This window comes from Talaromyces stipitatus, genomic scaffold, assembly GCF_000003125.1.
Source record: "Talaromyces stipitatus ATCC 10500 scf_1105507295541 genomic scaffold, whole genome shotgun sequence".
In the NCBI taxonomy this organism is placed as follows: Eukaryota; Fungi; Ascomycota; class Eurotiomycetes; order Eurotiales; family Trichocomaceae; genus Talaromyces; species Talaromyces stipitatus.
In genome coordinates, this window is record NW_002990115.1 from 3,309,501 (window position 1) to 3,327,899 (window position 18,399).

The window sequence follows — 18,399 nt, forward strand, 5'->3', positions numbered from 1 at the left end:
CCAAGGGCCTTTGCAGGCTTCTTAGCATCGAAAAACCCTCATGGAAAGTCCAGAGAGGCCTCCAGGGGCCACTGGAGATCCAGAAATCATAGGACCTGGATCTGGGGTTGATTTATCGACACCCTCCCAGGAAACGTCACAGCTACCTCCAACTACCCGTGCACTGTTTGCAGGACTTGGAGACTGTCAGAAACAGTCCAATGAACCTACTTTGAGCAACAGCGACGCTCTACAAGCGCCACGACAGACTGGAGAAACCCAACAAGCCCCAGGAACGATCCTCGAGAAAAGGAAGGCCTCAAGGCTGACTATAGGATCTCGGACTCCTATAACTAGGTCTGGATTGAGCGCGGCTCCGAAGAGGAAGATTACACTTACCGCAATGCGTGCAGCGAGTGCTACTGCAGAGGATAGCCTCGTGATGGGCCTGATCGAGGACCTCAACGGCCATCTGCAAGAAGCGGTCCACCAGCTCTCCGCGGAGCTGACGACTGCCAGAAACGTGATCAATACCCAACAGGGCCTCATTACTACTCTCAACGCTAGGCTAGAGAGCCTTGAAACTTACGTGAACGCGCTACAAAGCCGTCAAATCCTACCACTCGACCCCTTCGCTGCAACGCGTGAGGTTGCGGCGCACGGGCCACCGCCAAGAGCTGCTTCCACGGGAGGCTTAGCGTCCACCCCAATACAGCTAGATGCCGCGCCTGAGAGCCGCGCGATAAACTCAACCGCACCTCAGCCTCCACCGCGATATCAGAATCCAACAAAGGCTACGAAGCAAGCCATACAGCCACCTGAGGGCCCTAAAAAGGTACCTGGAACCGCCGCGAAGACCACTAAACAGCCCGAAACTACCGCTAAGCCACTGACCAAGCCCGCACCTACGAAATGGGCCGCTATTGCCGCGAATAATACCCAATCTGGAGGATGGAAAACCGTCCAGTATAAGAAACAAGCCTTGGCACCCTCGAAGGCTCTGTCAACAACTAATTTGAAGCCCGTAAGTACCCGGAGTAAGGAGGAGAGGCGCCTAATCTTTAGACGACGATATCCTAAAGATGCTCCTACCGCATTGAAAGCCGATATCCTCTTAGCCCTTAACCGTGCCCTTGCTAAGGCAGGTTTTCCTGACTTTGTAAGAGCGGTCGATTCTGGATACGCGGCCTCAGGGGCCTTAACAGTGCTCCTAGAGCGAGGCACTTGCAGCAGCACCCTCGTGCCCGTCTACAACGATACTCTACTAGCCGCTGTAAGGCAAACAGATCCAGCAGTTATTTCCGTGGAGATTAGCGAACAGTGGCACCGTGTTAAGGTACAGGCAGTGCCTGTGGACCGCTACATGTATAATGACCAAGGCCTAGCACTAGCCCAAGAAGAGATTGAGCTGGGAACACTATATAGGCTTAAACGAGAGCCAACGTGGCTCAAAAGAGCCAAGACTATACAGGCTAGCAACCAGAGATTTGCCACAATTGTGATCACAGTAGGTTCTTTGGAGGAAGCTCGAACACTGATCAATAAAGGCATCAAGTTTGGAGGCCGACACCATCGAGTAGCACCTTATTGGGAGTCAAATCCTGAGAGTATCTGCCCTCGATGCTGCGGAATTGGCCACTCTGGCTTCATGGCTTGTGGTGGCAGGTCTCCTAAATGCGCGATCTGCGCAGGTGATCATGAGGCAATAGAGCACTCATGTACAGTAGTGGATTGTAGGGTTGGGCCAGCTAAACCTTGCAAACACACAGTGATCAAGTGCGCTAACTGCAAAGGTGCACACGAGGCTACATCTCCTAAGTGCCCTAAAGCTAGGGAGGCTCGTCAAAGGGCTATCCGGAGAATGAGGGAACAATCCTTACAAGACCTCATCCCATTAGATGAGACATTCGCGGTAGTGCCTCCAAAACCGGTACTGACCTTGGAGGAGAGACCTGGACAGTCTCTAGAGGAGGAGACGTCAACTCCAGAAGAAGATGAATTGCTGCCTGAGATGCAATTAGAGGCTGATATTCATGAGGGAAATAGCCAACAACCACTAGAGCCAGAGCTCAAGTCAGCCACTGAAGCGCCTCAAAGTGAGGATCTATGATAGTACTACAACACAACTGTGCCCGTACAGGCGCTGTAGTACATACAGCCCTAGAAGTGGCACTACAGGCTGGTGCCGGGATAGCCTGTCTCCAGGAACCCCCAGTACGTGGAAAATACCAGATAAGCCATCCTGGCTTCCTGTTCTACTGGCCTGAGGGTCCTCGAGAACATGCTCGAGTAGTGACAGCGATTCGGAGAGATTTAGTGAGAGAATTAGTGGTGGAGGCGCGTACAGATCTAGCTAACCATCCATATTTTATGGTGGTTGACGTGCTAGAACAGGGGAGGCGTACGAGGATAGTGAACTGCTATGACAACTGGTTAGGTGCACGTCATACATACTCAGGAGAGAGCCTACTTACAAGAAGAGCCCTCACGGATCTTGATTGGGGACCAATTTTAGAGGGCCGATGTCTCATTCTTGGAGACTTCAACGCCCACAGCCCGATGTGGAATGTCCATATTGACCAGAGGGTTAACGCAAGATCCCTCGAGGATCTAATAATGAGGCATGACCTCTTTATTAATAACGACCCTGACGAGCCAACAAGGCCTCATAAGCTTAGAGATTCTACAGCATCATTTGAAACATCTACTGAGCCTAGGGTCTCAATTATTGATCTCACAATCAGTAGTCAAGCCCTTGGCCCTCTATCTGGATGGGAAATCGAAAGCCAGAGGCTCACGCCATCAGATCATGTTATGATCTGGGCTAGCTGGGAACCTCCAGCAACTACGAGTACAGAGCCCACAAGGAAAGAAGTCACAGGGTGGCAGATAGAGGCTCTACTAGGAAACAAAAAGGCTCTGCAGGAGGCAAAAGACACCTGGAACGAACTAGCAAAGACTCAACCAATACTAACAGACACAACCTCAACAGAGGAAGTGGAACGTGAAGCTGAGTGGATCGAGAGAACATTGACAGAGGTCCTGAATAAGCACTGCAAACAGATCAGACTTTGTGCTCGATCTAAGCGGTGGTGGAACAGTGAGATTGAGGCAGAACGAAGCGTGTATTCCAAGGCTCGTAAAGCCTACCAAGCGGGTGAGATTAGCGAGGAGGAGCATCGAGAAGCACGTAAGAGCTTCTATTCACTGATCAGGAGAGCTAAAAGAGAGTGCTGGGAGGGTTTCCTTCAGGGCACGTCTGAGGGCTCTCTGCCAGATCAGAAACGGTGCTGGACAGCCTTACGCTATACTAAACCACAAACACAAGGCACCACACCAGCCCTCACCGATGAGGCCTCAGGGGAGGTGATTGCAGCCACCTTTAGCGAGAAGGAGGAGGTTTTTAGACACCGTGCATTTCCACAGGCTCCAAACAGTAACATGGAGTTACAGCTTCCTGAGCGAGGATCGGCCCACAAGCTAGTTAACGAGGAAGTTGTCAAGAATGCCCTCTTTAGCCAGGGACTAGAGAAAGCTCCAGGTACAGATTTACTGAACTTCAGGGCTATCAGGCTCTTATGGAATCTAGACTCAGAGCGTGTGGTTAGCCTGACTAGGCAGTGCCTTAGGCTTGGGATACATCCACGTGTCTGGAAAACAGCCAAGGGAGTTCTACTGAGAAAGAACGGTAAAACCAACTACACACTGGCTAGTGCGTATCGAGTGATAAGCCTATTGAAGTGCCTAGGCAAGGTAATTGAGAAGCTCGTAGCAGAGTTAATTACAAACTTTGCAGAGGCTCAAGACCTCTTCCATGATGGTCAATTTGGAGGCCGTCGGCAACGCAGTGCAATTGATGCTGTGGCATGTCTAGTTGAGGAGATCCATCAAGCTTGGGCAAATGGGAAGCTGGCTGCAGCTCTATTTATGGATATTGAGGGGGCCTTTGACCATGTCATCCTAGCAAAACTGGTAGAGGTGCTCAGAGAGGCTAGCGTGGATGGAGATCTTATACATTGGGTGATCTCATTTCTATCTGACCGGCAAGTCACTCTTGTGATTGATGGACACGTGGGAAAGGAAGTACCGATAAGCTCTGGGTTACCTCAGGGCTCTCCGGTGTCACCCATTCTCTTTGTTCTATACGTTCATGGGCTATCAAGAGCCATTGAGAGGAGTGTGCCGGAGGTTCGATGTCTATCCTTTGTGGACGACCAAGGCCTAATAACAGCCGCAAGCTCAGTGAAGGAGGCTTGTAGGATCCTCGAGAAAGCCGCGGAAGTAGCCATCAAGTGGGGGGTGGCTAACGGGGTACAATTTGATCGCAAAAAGACTGAGGCCGCTTTCTTTTATAGACGACACAGACGTCAAGTGGCCCAAAACGTATCTCGAGCCCGGATCAGGGTTGGAGGCGAGTCGGCAACTGTCAAATCTACAGTATGGTGGCTAGGGATACTCCTAGATAACCAACTTACATGGAAGAGCCACTACAACGCTCGAATTAAGACAGCAAGAAATACGATAATCAGGTTAAACTCACTCTGCAGAGCTAATGGGTTACCTCCAGCATTAGTGAGGCGCATACAGAAGGCTACAGTGCAAGCCCAATTGCTATGGGGTGCCGAGATATGGTGGCAAGGCCAGAAAACATGGGCACAAAGGATCCAGATTCTGATCAATAAGCAAGCCAGAGGTATTACGGGCATGTTCCCAAAAACCCCAATCGGAGCCCTAATCAGAGAGGCAGCGTTAGAGCCAGCGACAGTCTTACTGGACGCTAGAGTAGCTCGATATACAGCGAGGCTACTAGCTCTGCCTGACACGCATCCTACAGCGCAGATACTTCCAGTAACCCTTAGACATGGTGACCTCCACGCACAACCTGGAGAGCAACCGCTAGACGACCGTGAGTGGGCCTCTAGAGACAATAAGATGCCGAATCGACTAGGCCAAAGACTGGCAAAGCACCTTGCTCAACGGTTGAACAGAGACCCCTCTGGAGGAATTGAGAGAACTGAACAATGCGAGCTCCAAGGCTTCCCAGGCTCGATCCGAGTACTTGACAAGGAAGAGGCCCTAACAGAGGCTAATCAACAGCGTGCTGGAACAACGTTTTGGTCCGATGGCTCCAGACTCGATACAGGACGTGCAGGAGCCGGTGTCACTTTACAGGCTGTACCTGAAGGCCCCTGGGAACACGTAGAAGTGCCAATGGGTCACGGACACGAGGTCTTTGACGCAGAACTAGTGGGAGTAGCCACAGCCCTTGAATGGGCACTGGAGAGGCAACCTCTTGGTCCTATCTGGGTGTTACTTGACGCACAGAATGCTATTGATCGCCTCAGATCGACAAGGCCAGGCCCTGGGCAAGCCCTTGTTCTTAGAGCTCACAGGGCAGCTGAGAAACTAGCCTTGAGAGGCCAGCCAGTCACAATACAATGGGTCCCAGGCCACTCAGGGATTGAAGGGAATGAGCAGGCTGATCAAGCTGCTAAACGTGCAGCTAGTAAACAAACCGCGCCTGGTTTTGAGCACCTATCTCTGGCGCACGTTAGAAGGGCTTGCACGGAAGCAAGGAGAGCTGCAGTATCTGAATGGGCCCAAATCAATGCTGTACAAGGCAGGCATAGAGACGGACGTGTCTACAAGATGCCTCGAGGCTGGAACCTTGACCCAGTGGCAGGAAAAGCTCCAAAAAGAGTGGCTAGTCGTTACTACCAGTTAAAGACAGGACATGCTCCAATTGGCACCTATCTATACCGGATAGGCCAACGGGAATCGCCTGAGTGTCAGGCCTGCAAGGAACCTCATGAGACAGTAAGGCATGTACTCTTTGAGTGCCGTGGACGTCGTGCAGGACGAAGAACTCTCTATCAAGCCCTCAAAAAAGCAGGCGTGCCACTGCCTACAGCGGCTGAGGAAAACCCCGAGGCTAGGCTATTTGCTGAGCCTAGAGCGACGCAGGGTTTGCTGCAATTCATGGCTGAAGCCAACCTATTCAATGATAATGAGCGGACAGCCAGAGAGGCTGAGATTAGTGATGTGTGGGGATGGGATACGTTGGAGGAAGGTGGCCTAGGTGTCACATTGGAGGATGGGTAGGGATAAGGGCACACTAGTCAGGGTTTGTACGGACTAGGCGTGCCCACGGGTTTGGAACTATAAGGGATCTCCGGAAGGATTAGCCTAGGGAGAGTGCCCAAAGGTCCCTGGCATATCGGCGATATGGGGACGAGATAGTGATTTTTGAATTTTGCATGTATGACTCTGATAGGGGTGAGGCCAGTAGGGTGTCACCAAGGCTTCTAGTGGTCTGTCATAGCCAGTAGGGCTGGGTATAGACAATAAACTTGATTAATAATAATAATAATAATAACTCCTGCGCCTGTTGCAGGAAAGGAGAGTATATCCCGCGCAAGGGCAGCAATTGCTGGAAAGCGAGTTTGATGCTCTTTCCAGAATGCAAGAGGCGCAATATGAATAGTATCTATTAAGTAGTTAGTATATTTTAGCAAAGACTTCGTGCAAACAAACCACTATCAAGGTATTGGGTCATTTCATCAGTTGCTGCATTTGGCTGTGTCTCACTCTCATCTAACATCTTATCAAGCTTTGAGCTTAGCCGAGCTGCTGAGTGAGACCTGTCTGAAGACTGGTTACTTATTGAAAGTTGCTCTTGATATGGAATAAGAGCCTATTGGAAGGACTTGCGATAGATATCCCGCCATTTCTGATCCCAATCCTTTGTAAGGAAGAATTTGAATTTATTCACTGGTGCCAGCATCGTACTGACTGCATAGATGTGCCCTGGAATATAATCAGTTTGAGAGTAGTACTCATCAAGCTTTGTCTGACCAGCCTCTAGTGCATGAAGCATTTGTTGCTTCCATGGAGCGCGCTTTCGTCGTAGCTGCTTCATTAACTGCTTAAGGTGTTCGAAGAGTTTATTGTAAATCTTAAACACATAATGTGCTGTGACGTCTCAGGTCTTTGATAGCTGAGTTGTATAGTCAAAGAATGGCTCAGTAATACAAAGAAGATAGTCAACCTGGCGCCACTCCTCATCCTGAAGTAACATCTCTTCACAGTCATACTCTGCACAAAATGGCGTAAAGATACTGCGTAGACGCTTTGCCTGACGAAGCATTAGAAAAGTTGAATTCCATCGAGTTCTCACATCTTGGATAGGCACTAGCTTCACGCTTGACGTCTGGAGATTATAGAAAGTCTCCCGGCGCTGAGGACTTGCGTTCACATAGATTACGAGATAGCGGACCTTATTTAAGGTATAAGATATCTCTCGCCCTTGGTGCTGCGCATTCGCTTGGGCTAGTCTTGACTACTTTTCTGTCCACTTCGTCACAGCAGAGTCATTTAATGGGACTACCTTAATGCGATCAAGAAGCTGGTTGAAGTTGAGCTGAATAACATGAGCAAGGCATGGAATCTGGATAATAATAACACTGTCTGGTAGAGCTTATTGAAGAGAATCTACCAAGGTCTTATTATTAGATGCATTATCCGTTGTTAACCCAAATACTCGTGATTCAAGGTTATGCTCCATAAGAGTTTGAAGAACGACGCTACTTAGGTTCACACTAGTATGTGGCCCATAAAGAGGCTTAAACCCAAGTAGTACCTCGCGATAGACCCAATCAGCATCAATAAAATAGCCTGTGATTGCTATAAACGCCTATGAGAATAGAGATGTCCAGCAGTCTAGTGCAATTGATATCTTTGAGCCAGCAGGTAGTGTTTGAAGGGCACGCTCTTGCCGGTCTTGAACAAGGCTCCTTAATTGGCGATGGATTGTATCAGCAGATGGGATTATTAGCAGTGATGGAGCGCAGCGAGCCCGAGAAATAAGCCGCTGAAACATTGAATGCTCAATAAGATGAAATGGAAGTCGATTAAGTGTAAGGAACTGTAAGATATCTTCTTCCCAAGCTTCTTGCGAGAAAGATATATTAGTAGAAGATTCTCTCTAATATTAGTATATAAATTAAGTTAGCAAAGTAGACACAGCTAGGAGTAAGTTTTAAAAGAAAAATTTGTAAGAATATAAGAACATACACTATTCTTAAGAAATTCAGTTATCTCTGCTCTCTTCCCTCGTTCACTCTTTAAACGCCCTGCTGTCTTAAGGTGCTTCTGCATTGTTGATGTGCCATGATATTGTATCTTGCCCTTTGTCTTTGAGTTAACAGTATAGGGGTGCTCAAGAATAGCTCCACAGCGTTGACACATGACCTTTAGCGCACCATCTACACTATGAGCAACCTGGTGATAATAGTCCCAAATCTCTGCATGTCGCGTCGAATCCCAGTTAATCTTGCTCTTTCTCCCAAAATTGGTCTGAAGCCACCAATCCACCCAGTCGTTATGCGCCATTCTATCATAGAGAAGAAAGGCCTTCCTTCGGTCAGGTCCAACGCGTGTGAAGAAAGAGGGGATTGCTAGAGGAATATTTGGTCGGAGATATCAAGTGCGTATTGGCTAGTAGATGGAGTAGCCAGGTGGTTTGATGATATTAGATAGCTAAGATTATCTATCTCACCATCATAAAAGGAGGATGCGAAGTCAGAGTGCTGACTTTGCGACATAATTAATCAGCCTGGTAGATAACTAAGAAGGTAGGGAAGAAGATAGATACTCATAAAGTAATTCCATTTAGGGATAATAGAAAGCAAATCGACCTTATTATTATTATTATTAATCAAGTTTATTGTCTATACCCAGCCCTACTGGCTATGACAGACCACAGAAGCCTTGGTGATGCCCTATCGGCATCACCCCTATCAGAATCATACATGCAAAAATTCAAAAATCACTATCTCGTCGCCATATCGCCGATATGCCAGGGACCTTTGGGCACTCTCCCTAGGCTAATCCTTCCGGAGATCCCTTATAGTTCCAAACCCGTGGGCACACCTAATCAGTACAAACTCTGACTAGTGTGCCCTCACCCCTATTCATCCCCCCCTAGGGATATTGGGGGGATACACATTAAGCTACTATACATTTATATATGCACCCATAGTAACCGGCTGCCGCTTCTGTCCTCTCAAGCTAGATACAATAGTTCCTTATCTTTCCTATTGCTCCACTACCGCCCACTCTCCAACCACTTCTGAGCTTCCAGTTACCAATATCGGCATCGCAGCCTACTTATTGGCCGTCACAGTCTTGCCCCATAAGGGACTAACCACTAGCTAGGCTAGCCTCGGGTGTCCTGTCCCGTGGGTGGGTCGGATGGTTTTTAAAAGGGTTCCCGAGAATTGGTGCGGTTCTTAGGGCAAAAGCCCTACGGTGGCTTGATATAAAGCGCTAGCACGCGAGCCTTGGCAGCGGCACCCACTTGCAGCTGCCACGATAATTTGTGGTAATTGTTTTGGTGAGGGGTGTAGGAGTCGAACCTACGGCCTTGTCAATCAGCGAAGATGGGTACCGAATGGAGGCCCCAAGGATAGCCATTACCACTTCAGCTATCCGCCCCCCAAGCAAATCGACCTTAAAAGTAGGGAGGAAAATAAGCAAATGCAATATGGAAAGGCAATGCAAATGCAATATGGAAAGGCAATGTATGAATCTAATAGGGTTTGATTAGTTTATAAGATCCACCTTTCTATGGGTCTAACCCAGAAAACCCAGCAATAACCCAGTAAGAGCCCAAATAACCCAGCAATAACCCAGCAATAACCCAAATAACCCAGAAAACCCCCAATTCCCACCCCAACATCCCTTTCAGATCCTTGAAAATTTTCAACCTGCATTGCTATACGGAGCTCGCAGGGGTAACTGACCTTTAATGAGGCAATCATTGAAGCGATTAATTATACTGCCAGGCGGTAAGCACAAAGCCCTAGGTTATATATTGCCAGTGTAACAACCAGCAAGCTTGGGGGTCTCACTTTATTTATTTATTAATCAAGTTTATTGTCCGTACCCAGCCCTACTGGCTATGACAGACCACTGGAAGCCTTGGTGACGCCCTACTGGCCTCACCCCTATCAGAATCATACATGCAAAAATTCAAAAATCACTATCTCGTCCCCATATGGCCGATATGCCAGGGACCTTTGGGTACTCCCCCTAGGCTAATCCTTCCGGAGATCCCTTATAGTTCCAAGCCCGACAAACATATAGTGATAGTTGGTATAACCTAGAACAGATGTAAAAAACAGTATGTTATTTTGATGACTGAGCGGCTTTATGATCAAATTTATGCAAAGGTTGGGTCACGTTGGATCTTAATGGGTTTTATTGGGGCCCAGCATTGGGTCCGGGTTGGGTTTTGGGTCGAGACCTTCGACCCAAGTTGGGTTATGCGGAAGTCTAGTTCTGGCCACGGAGTGCCCTTTTTACCTCTTTTCGGCCCATGCCTCAACCACGTCGATTGAGCAGGCGAAAGTTGGTAAATAGGCTGTTAAGGAGGTCTTTTTCACTGAGATTCTTTCCCGCAGTACTTTTTACCTGCGTAGGTGCGTTTTCATAGGTGCGCGAGGGGTTTTTTTTTAATAAATCCGCGTATGGTCTCAGGTCAAACGTACATTCGTGACTGTGTTGATCTACTAAGAAAATGCTTGGTCGAGGACATCGATGTGACATTACGGTGGATTCCAGCCCACGAGGGTGTTCCTGGAAACGAGGCTGCGGACAGAGCTGCAAAACATATAGCTCTAATGGGTGCACAAAGGCAGTTTGTGCCAGAAGTTACTAATGGTTGGATAATACTTACCGCGGCTGCAAAACAGAGAATACAACAATCAACCAAGGATACCTGGGAGAAATTGTGGGACAAACAGAAGGCTGGGAAGCCTACCAAGAAACTTGTCACTCAGCCTTCCAAACGCACACTCCAGTATTGGACGTTCCTTTGGAAAGCAACGTCGTCTATCCTAATTTAGCTCCGTACAGAGCGAATAGGCCTAGCCCATTATCCCTAGAGAATTAATAAGCGAGAACATCCGTACTGCGTGTGCGGGCTATCCGGCCAATCCGTAAAATATATCCTTATGGAATGCCCACTGTACGCAGATGAACGTACACTTATATGGACGTGAATCAAAGGATTCCGCCGTACAACCAATTTGCAAAAGCTGCTCAGCGAAAAGACAGCTGCGGTCACAATCGCATAATTTATCATTGATCTGCAAGTGTTAGACTAATTCCATGTGACAGATCCAGAAGCAATAAGCATGTATGAAAGCGCAGAAACAGCAGCTCAATCAGCGCTTGCAAATGACAAGGACACTGACGTGGGAACACGTACGAATGCACAAGAAGATGACGTGCGCTCCAGGTCAGCCTCGTTGTCAGTAATGACCAATATTGACACGAATACGAGCCTTGGATCGAGGGATTCGGAGCCAGCCAACGGGGATGTTAGTAGGGGATATAAGGGTCGGATTTGCGAAGGGTGAGATTTGTGGGCTCTATGGGATTGTTGGAATGTGAGAAAACCGTACAGTTTGTACGATATGAAAGTGCGAAGATGTGTGGGTTGAAAGATATGGGGATATGTGGTTTTGAAGCGAATTGGTTATTTGTTTTATTTGTTTGATATGTTTGCATTTGTTAGTCTTGCTTCCTTAGCTTCCTTTCTCTGTGGCGCGCCCCTATAGCGCACTACCCGTGGCTGTGCTGCGGATTTCTTGGTGCCTGCAGGCTTAAACACACACCTGGATAGCTGTGACGGTGCCAATCTGCTTGGTTTGAGTACGCTATTCTAGCTAACTATCTCGTACAAGAGGTGCTTGTCGACAGGTAATATTAAGCATAAAGGGGAAAAAGGAAGAAATGAAGTAAAGGTCTGGTTCTCGCTTCTCATGTAAATCTCTGTGCAAGGCGCCTTTCCCTATCCAGTTCCGACGTCTGATGTTGATATCACTTCCCAATACGGCGCGGATAGGGTTACACGGCTCCTAGCCCTATCCGTGAACTGAGACGGGAACGCAGAGCCATGCCCAGCCGTCACATAGCGGCTCTTTAGACCGTGGCTAGCTATAATTCTTCTTCTACTACTACTACTACTACTCCTACTAAACAATGAAAAGATTTTCTTAGAGAGGTGACGATTTGTTCGACAAAAGGACGATTTCCGGGCGAAAATGAACGAAAGAAGGCAATGAGGCTAAATGTCAGAAACTTAGGAAGTGTCGGGACACTAACAGACTTCGAACTGAATATTATTAGGTCCTAACTAATGAAAATCCTAAGCTTGGGAAGAGAGAAAGGAAGGGTCTAAGCTACAGAGACAAGCTGATTGATCCCGCAATTCTGCTACTCTAGACCGCTTTCCTCATAAGGCCTTCATCCCATGACACCTCTCAAGCTTACATAACCTCTTTTCAAACATGGCTCCCACTAACGTAATCCACAAGCGAACCGGCACCACAAGCGATCCGGCACTTTTTCCCGAACGCGTACACAATATTAATTCCATATTATACAACACGCCAAAATGCCACCAATTCGCAATAAAAATAAGAAAGATTTAGCTGAGCAAGAAGGACGAATCTTATTAGCTATTTCCGATTTACAAAATGGACGAATCTTGCGCGTGGCTCAAGCTGCAAGGATTTATAGTATACCCCGGGCGACTCTACAAGACAGATTAAACGGCACTCAACAAAGATCTCAAGTACGCGCCAACAGTCATAAATTAACTCAGTGTGAGGAGGAATCGCTTGTCAAATGGATACTCGATCTAGATAAACGTGGATTACCCCCTCGACACTCTCTTGTACGAGAGATGGCTGATTATCTTCTCTCACAACGCGGAAACCAACAGGTTGGAGAAAATTGGGTATATAATCTTGTCAAACGTCGTCCAGAGATTGAATCAAAGTTCTCACGGAAATATAACTATGAACGTGCCAAGTGCGAAGATCCGAAGATAATCCAAGAATATTTTGATCGCGTACGAGAGGTTATACTAGAGTATGAGATCTTACCAGAAGATATCTACAATTTTGATGAGACTGGCTTTGCTATGGGACTCTGTGCGACTGCAAAGGTTATCACTGGAAGTGATCGATATGCTCAGCCAAATCTATTACAGCCTGGTAATCGAGAATGGATAACTGCAATTGAGGCAGTTAATTCGATTGGATGGGCATTGCCTTCGTACATTGTTTTCAAGGCAAAGAAATACACTCGATTAGGCTGGTTTGAGGATCTTCCAGACGACTGGAAAATCAATATTAGCGATAATGGATGGACGACAGATAAGATTGGATTAGAATGGCTTAAAGCTCATTTTATTCCTCTTACCGATGGCCGTACATTGGGAAAACATCGGATGTTGATTCTTGATGGTCATGGAAGCCATTTAACTGCTGAATTTGACCGTACATGCACTGAGAATAATATTATTGCAGTCTGTATGCCTCCTCATTCTACACATCTTTTACAGCCTCTTGATGTTGGCTGTTTTGCTGTTTTAAAGCGACATTATGGACAGCTTGTTGAGCAGCGGATGAGGCTTGGATTCAATCACATTGACAAGTTCGCCTTTCTCACTGCATTCCCAAAGGCTCGTACGATGGCATATAAAGCTCAAACTGTTCGGAATAGCTTTACAGCAACTGGATTAGTACCATTCAATCCAGATCGAGTTTATCAACAGCTTACTGTTCGATTGAAGACTCCAACAACCCCCCCAAGTCGGTCAAGTGATACACAATCATCCTGCTTACACACCCCTCAAAATCCACGTCAATCCAAGCGCCAAATGACTACAATCAAGAAGCGAATAAGCCGGCATACAAGAAGTTCATCTGAGGCTAGTGATGAAGTGTTTACACGGGCTCCACATGAGAAGGAGAAGCAAAAACGTCAAAGATCCAAGCAGCAAATATCTCATGAGCAAGGAATTACCAGAGAGGAAACTCAAGCACTCGTACAAGGTCAGATTGAATCATCTCAAGCTGTTACTACTGCTCCGGCCGAGCCTGAGCTCCCAGTCTCTCATCCACCTGTACGACATCAATTTCGCTGCAGTGGTTGTGGTGTTGCAGGACATAAAATAACTGGATGTCCTAATTGTATTAGGAATTAATTTTTTGTATATAATTAGTATGTGGGTTAGAAATTGAGATTTGAGATCAATATTTTGTACGTACGCGTTCGGAAAAAGTGCCGGTTCGCTTGTGGTGCCGATCCGCTTGTTGATTACGTTAGCCCTCGATAAATTACCGAGGCTGCAATGGAAGCTAGCAGCTAGTGCTTCAATCATTACCTGATTGGACACCTTGCCGCTTCTATCCCTGTGGGGCCAACCACTAGTGTTGCCGACAGGTTCGCGACTGAAGCAATTTATCTGTCTGCTACACGCTCTTACCACAAAGGCTCACGTCTCCCGCTCTTGGTCCTTTTACTTCAATTTCTATCTCAAGCCGCCCGTGACTTGGCTAAGCCCGCGGGGTCCTTGTCTGTTCTTTCGCTTCATCGTGATTGTCAAATACAGTTCTGCGCGTCACTTCCTTGAAGCGACATCGTCCGTTCCGACAACACCCTCCAACATTGTTACCGGGTCATTTGAGCTATCCAGACACGAACTTGACAATGCTGGCGGTTGCGTTGGCTTGGAAAGGTCTTGGCGAATAGCCTGTCACAATATGTCGCGATTGTCTGCAGGATTTGCTGACTTCTTCCCAACTGCTCCGTCCGTCCTGCAGTCACGAAGATCCAAAATCTCCGAGGATCGTGGACGAAGCAGATCAAGGTCGGAGACCAGCAACGGATTTACAAATTTAGTCGCTGCTCCTTCTAAAAATATTCTATTGACTCATGAGAAAGACGAAGATGGAGGTGGTGCGCCACATTTGCGAAACGATGTACCTGCCAAGAATATCAATCATGCTACCAACTTAACCTATGCGAATTCTGAGCCTACCCTTGGGGAAGACTTGCCTACAATGAATGGTTCGCTTCAGCAGATAGTCGTTGCTCCGTTGCCATCACAATTTTTATCCCACAATACTGACGGTCTTAGTGATGACCAGCCGCCTGTAAGCCGTTCTGTCATTGATGTCAAGCATACTGAGCTTGAAAAGGATAGCCACTCTAGTATCCCAAAGACACCGTCATATGGGTTACGCGCTTCTCTCATAGACGAGTTAAAAGGTCGCAAGGTGACTTACGATCCAGAACTGGATAAAAAGCCTGGCACGAAGGATAAGAAGAAGAAGCTCGAGTACACAGATTTCGTCCAAACCCACGAATCCCCAGCTTCGACAGATCCACGCCTTTCCATCGATGACTATACGCGTGGTTCCGCTAATGCGCCGAAAGTGCGACTGAGATCCACGCCATATTCGATACGTCATTGGCCTTTCGACCCTGCAACATCTATCGGTCGAGCTGCACCTTCCCAGCTAGTAGTCACTGGATTTGACCCTCTCACACCGATTGGCCCCATAACCGCATTATTCTCAAGCTTTGGGGAGGTTGCTCATATTGATAATCGCACTGATCCGGTCACTGGAAGACCCCTCGGCATTTGTCTCGTCAAATTCAAAGATGCAATTTCTTTCCAAAATCACGGGCCATTATCGGCTTCGGCTGCAGCGAGACGTGCCTACTACGAGTGCAAAAAGGAACAGCGCATTGGTACACGACGCATTCGAGCGGAACTTGACCGCGACGGACTCTTATCTCAGCGACTGGTGGAAAAAGCTATCGAGTCCTGGCGCAAAAGTAACCCACCATCGCTTGAATCGGGACATCGTAATACCCCTCCAAAGAACAACGAGGCTCCGCCCACTGCCCCGAAGGGGCCTTCTGGGCGCTCATCAACACGCCCAGTTTTTAACCCACCAGAAGGTCCCAGGGCTGCTCTGAAACCCGCAACGTCACCATCAGTCGAGGAGACGCCTATTTTGCAACAAATCAAACGAGACCCTTATATTTTCATCGCTCACTGTTATGTCCCTGTTCTAGGGTCCACGTTGCCTCATCTACAGAAACGATTGAGAATATTCGATTGGAAAGCCGTTCGCTGCGATAAGACTGGATATTATATCATCTTTGAGAATTCCCGACGAGGTGAAGAAGAGACCATGAGGTGCTACAAAATGTGTCATATGACACCTCTATTCACTTACATCATGAACATGGAGAGTCAGCCTTATGGGAACCCAAACTATGAGCGTAGCCCGAGTCCTGAAAGACTACAAGCAGAGCAGAAAGCCAGGGTCGAAGAGCAGAGGGTAGTCAAAGAACTTGAAATGGAGGCTGAGGAAGAGAAACAGCAACGTGCTAGTAGTTTGGATCCATCAAAGGAGGTTCTCGGCATTGTTATCCATGAATTGAAGACAAAACTATTGGAGGATGTCAAATTTCGCATAGCCGCCCCTTTCCTATATGAATATCTGGACCCAGACAGACATTCAGAAAGAAGAAAGGCTCTGGGCATTCGGGATCCCGAAACAAGTAAAACAAATCCATTTCAATTTGGGCTACCAAATGAATCATTGCGCTCTCGTCCCCTGGATCTTCTTACGCTTCCCCGCATTCGCAAATCTTATCGCGGCCAAGTCGATGGTACAAATTATTTAGATGAAAGACGTGGGCATATACGACGACGAAGAGATGTACGGCCGCTCCATCATCGTCTTCGACATCTTCATGAAGCAGGAGACTCAGATGATGATGCGCGGACGCCAATGTCAAGGGAGACAGACGAACTTGAAAGCAGGTCGCCTAGCCAGATGAGCTTCGGCACGTCTGTCTCTGATACTGAGGATGAAGCTTACAATAGTGACATCTCTCGAAGTCCATCTTTAGATCTTGAGACTAGTGGCTATGTAAGCACGGCAGGCGTTGAGATTGAGCAGCAAGATGATCAATCATTTGACATCACTTTGTCTAAAAAGAGGAAGAGAGTTATCGACGATAGCCTTGACTCTCGAAAACGACAAAAGGATGACTACAAGATCTCTGGTATTGAGCCAGCCATTCTTGAAGTCGATTCTCATCCTGATTCATTCGGCGGTGTCAGTATTGATGATGAGAGAATGTTACACTCTCCAGAAATCAGTCTTGGTATGTGCGCCCTGGACTTCAAACGCCGAAAGGATATCTCTAATCATGGCAGATGCAGAAACCGACATATACTCTAAACCTGAAGTTAACTTAATTGTTTCGTATGATGAACCACGGCCAAGCGTCTTAGATGATGGTGCACTAGTGTTGGATCTGGACGGCTGGCAGACCATCATCAAGGATGATGAGGATTTCGATTTTCTCAGAGACATCATGTCCGACACGTTACCATCAAATGTGGGTGATGTAACTATATGGGCATGGAAACAGCGAGAAGCAAAGCTTTTGAACCGGTTCGGAGAGACGGGCCCAGTTTTCACACCGACCACTATCCCTGGATACTTTGTGCCGAATTCCACCGGTTCAGCTCGAACGGAAGGCAAGAAGAGAATATTTGAAGCAGAAAAGTCCAAGTACCTACCTCACCGAATCAAAGTACAGAAGGCCCGAGAGGAGAGAGAGGCGCTGGCGCAAAGCGATCCTCAGTCCGTGCCCGTCGACTCTGGGAAGGCTGGCCCGACAAAGCCAGTAAACAATTCTACGTCTAGATCCACAAGAGTTCAAAACCGACGACTTGCAGCAGATATCAATGCGCAGAAACAAGTCCTTCCACCTCAGGGCGGTGATGGCGATGCATTACGCTTCAATCAACTCAAAAAGCGTAAGAAGCCTGTGAGATTTGCGCGCTCGGCTATTCATAATTGGGGATTGTATGCCGAGGAAAATATTGCAGCTAACGATATGATTATCGAATACGTCGGCGAGAAAGTCCGACAACAAGTGGCCGATATGAGAGAGAGAAGATATTTGAAGAGCGGAATAGGAAGCAGTTATCTTTTCCGTATTGATGAAAATGCAGTCATTGATGCCACAAAACGTGGTGGCATTGCCAGATTCATCAACCATAGCTGCACTCCCAATTGCACGGCAAAGATCATTCGGGTGGATGGTAGTAAGCGGATTGTGATTTATGCGCTTCGGGACATCAGCAAAGGTTGGTCTAAGATCTCTAAGGTGGGATTGCGAGTATCGGTACTGATAATGAATTACAGATGAAGAACTCACATACGACTATAAGTTCGAAAGAGAGTGGGATAGCGAGGATAGAATACCCTGCTTATGTGGATCAGCAGGTTGTAAAGGGTTCCTCAACTAAGACGCGTTGCAGCTATACATTTCAGGGTACCGTTCATTCTCTGGAGGGGAAAACAAAAACAGTAATGGTCATTACATTCCTGGGATGCATTGGATAGGCGTACTTCGTGGAGTGCATGGCTGGCGACTTAATTCAAAGATTCGGTTGAATGTCTCCGACTCTCATGTTTCTAAGAGTGGAGTTTCGGAGTTTGCTAGTACGTGGGTGCATAGGGG

The 18,399-nt window shown here is 47.4% G+C and overlaps 6 protein-coding genes across 6 annotated transcripts, besides 6 other annotated features; 4 read left to right on the top strand and 2 right to left on the bottom strand.

The window, feature by feature from the left end:
- Positions 1-40: 40 nt before the first annotated feature.
- On the top strand, positions 41-6,081 carry TSTA_035690 (reverse transcriptase, putative; the record flags this gene model as incomplete). The annotated part of the gene is made up of 2 exons (XM_002480732.1): positions 41-2,075; positions 2,120-6,081. The coding sequence occupies 2 exons, from the start codon at positions 41-43 to the stop codon at positions 6,079-6,081; spliced, it is 5,997 nt and encodes a 1,998-aa protein (XP_002480777.1).
- Positions 2,158-5,820: a mobile genetic element.
- Positions 6,082-6,284: 203 nt separating the features above from the next.
- On the bottom strand, positions 6,285-6,580 carry TSTA_035700 (uncharacterized protein; the record flags this gene model as incomplete). Its single annotated transcript, XM_002480733.1, has 2 exons — positions 6,285-6,466; positions 6,514-6,580. 2 exons carry the CDS (start codon positions 6,578-6,580, stop codon positions 6,285-6,287), a joined length of 249 nt encoding a protein of 82 aa, XP_002480778.1.
- Positions 6,335-6,355: a microsatellite.
- Positions 6,479-7,957: a mobile genetic element.
- Positions 6,674-8,370, bottom strand: TSTA_035710 (uncharacterized protein; the record flags this gene model as incomplete). The annotated part of the gene is made up of 5 exons (XM_002480734.1): positions 6,674-6,951; positions 7,012-7,318; positions 7,367-7,426; positions 7,475-7,672; positions 8,053-8,370. 5 exons carry the CDS (start codon positions 8,368-8,370, stop codon positions 6,674-6,676), a joined length of 1,161 nt encoding a protein of 386 aa, XP_002480779.1.
- An 861-nt stretch (positions 8,371-9,231) lies between these two features.
- Positions 9,232-10,886, top strand: TSTA_035720 (uncharacterized protein; the record flags this gene model as incomplete). The annotated part of the gene is made up of 6 exons (XM_002480735.1): positions 9,232-9,260; positions 9,387-9,560; positions 9,930-10,062; positions 10,164-10,331; positions 10,402-10,474; positions 10,519-10,886. The coding sequence occupies 6 exons, from the start codon at positions 9,232-9,234 to the stop codon at positions 10,884-10,886; spliced, it is 945 nt and encodes a 314-aa protein (XP_002480780.1).
- Positions 10,527-11,084: a mobile genetic element.
- A 912-nt stretch (positions 11,085-11,996) lies between these two features.
- Positions 11,997-12,023: a microsatellite.
- Positions 12,024-12,442: 419 nt separating this feature from the next.
- TSTA_035730 (pogo transposable element, putative) lies at positions 12,443-14,041 on the top strand (the record flags this gene model as incomplete). The annotated part of the gene is made up of 2 exons (XM_002480736.1): positions 12,443-12,622; positions 12,653-14,041. 2 exons carry the CDS (start codon positions 12,443-12,445, stop codon positions 14,039-14,041), a joined length of 1,569 nt encoding a protein of 522 aa, XP_002480781.1.
- Positions 12,488-13,843: a mobile genetic element.
- Positions 14,042-14,600: 559 nt separating the features above from the next.
- Positions 14,601-18,397, top strand: TSTA_035740 (SET domain protein; the record flags this gene model as incomplete). The annotated part of the gene is made up of 3 exons (XM_002480737.1): positions 14,601-17,028; positions 17,087-18,022; positions 18,081-18,397. 3 exons carry the CDS (start codon positions 14,601-14,603, stop codon positions 18,182-18,184), a joined length of 3,468 nt encoding a protein of 1,155 aa, XP_002480782.1. The 3' UTR covers positions 18,185-18,397.
- Between the last annotated feature and the right edge of the window lie 2 nt (positions 18,398-18,399).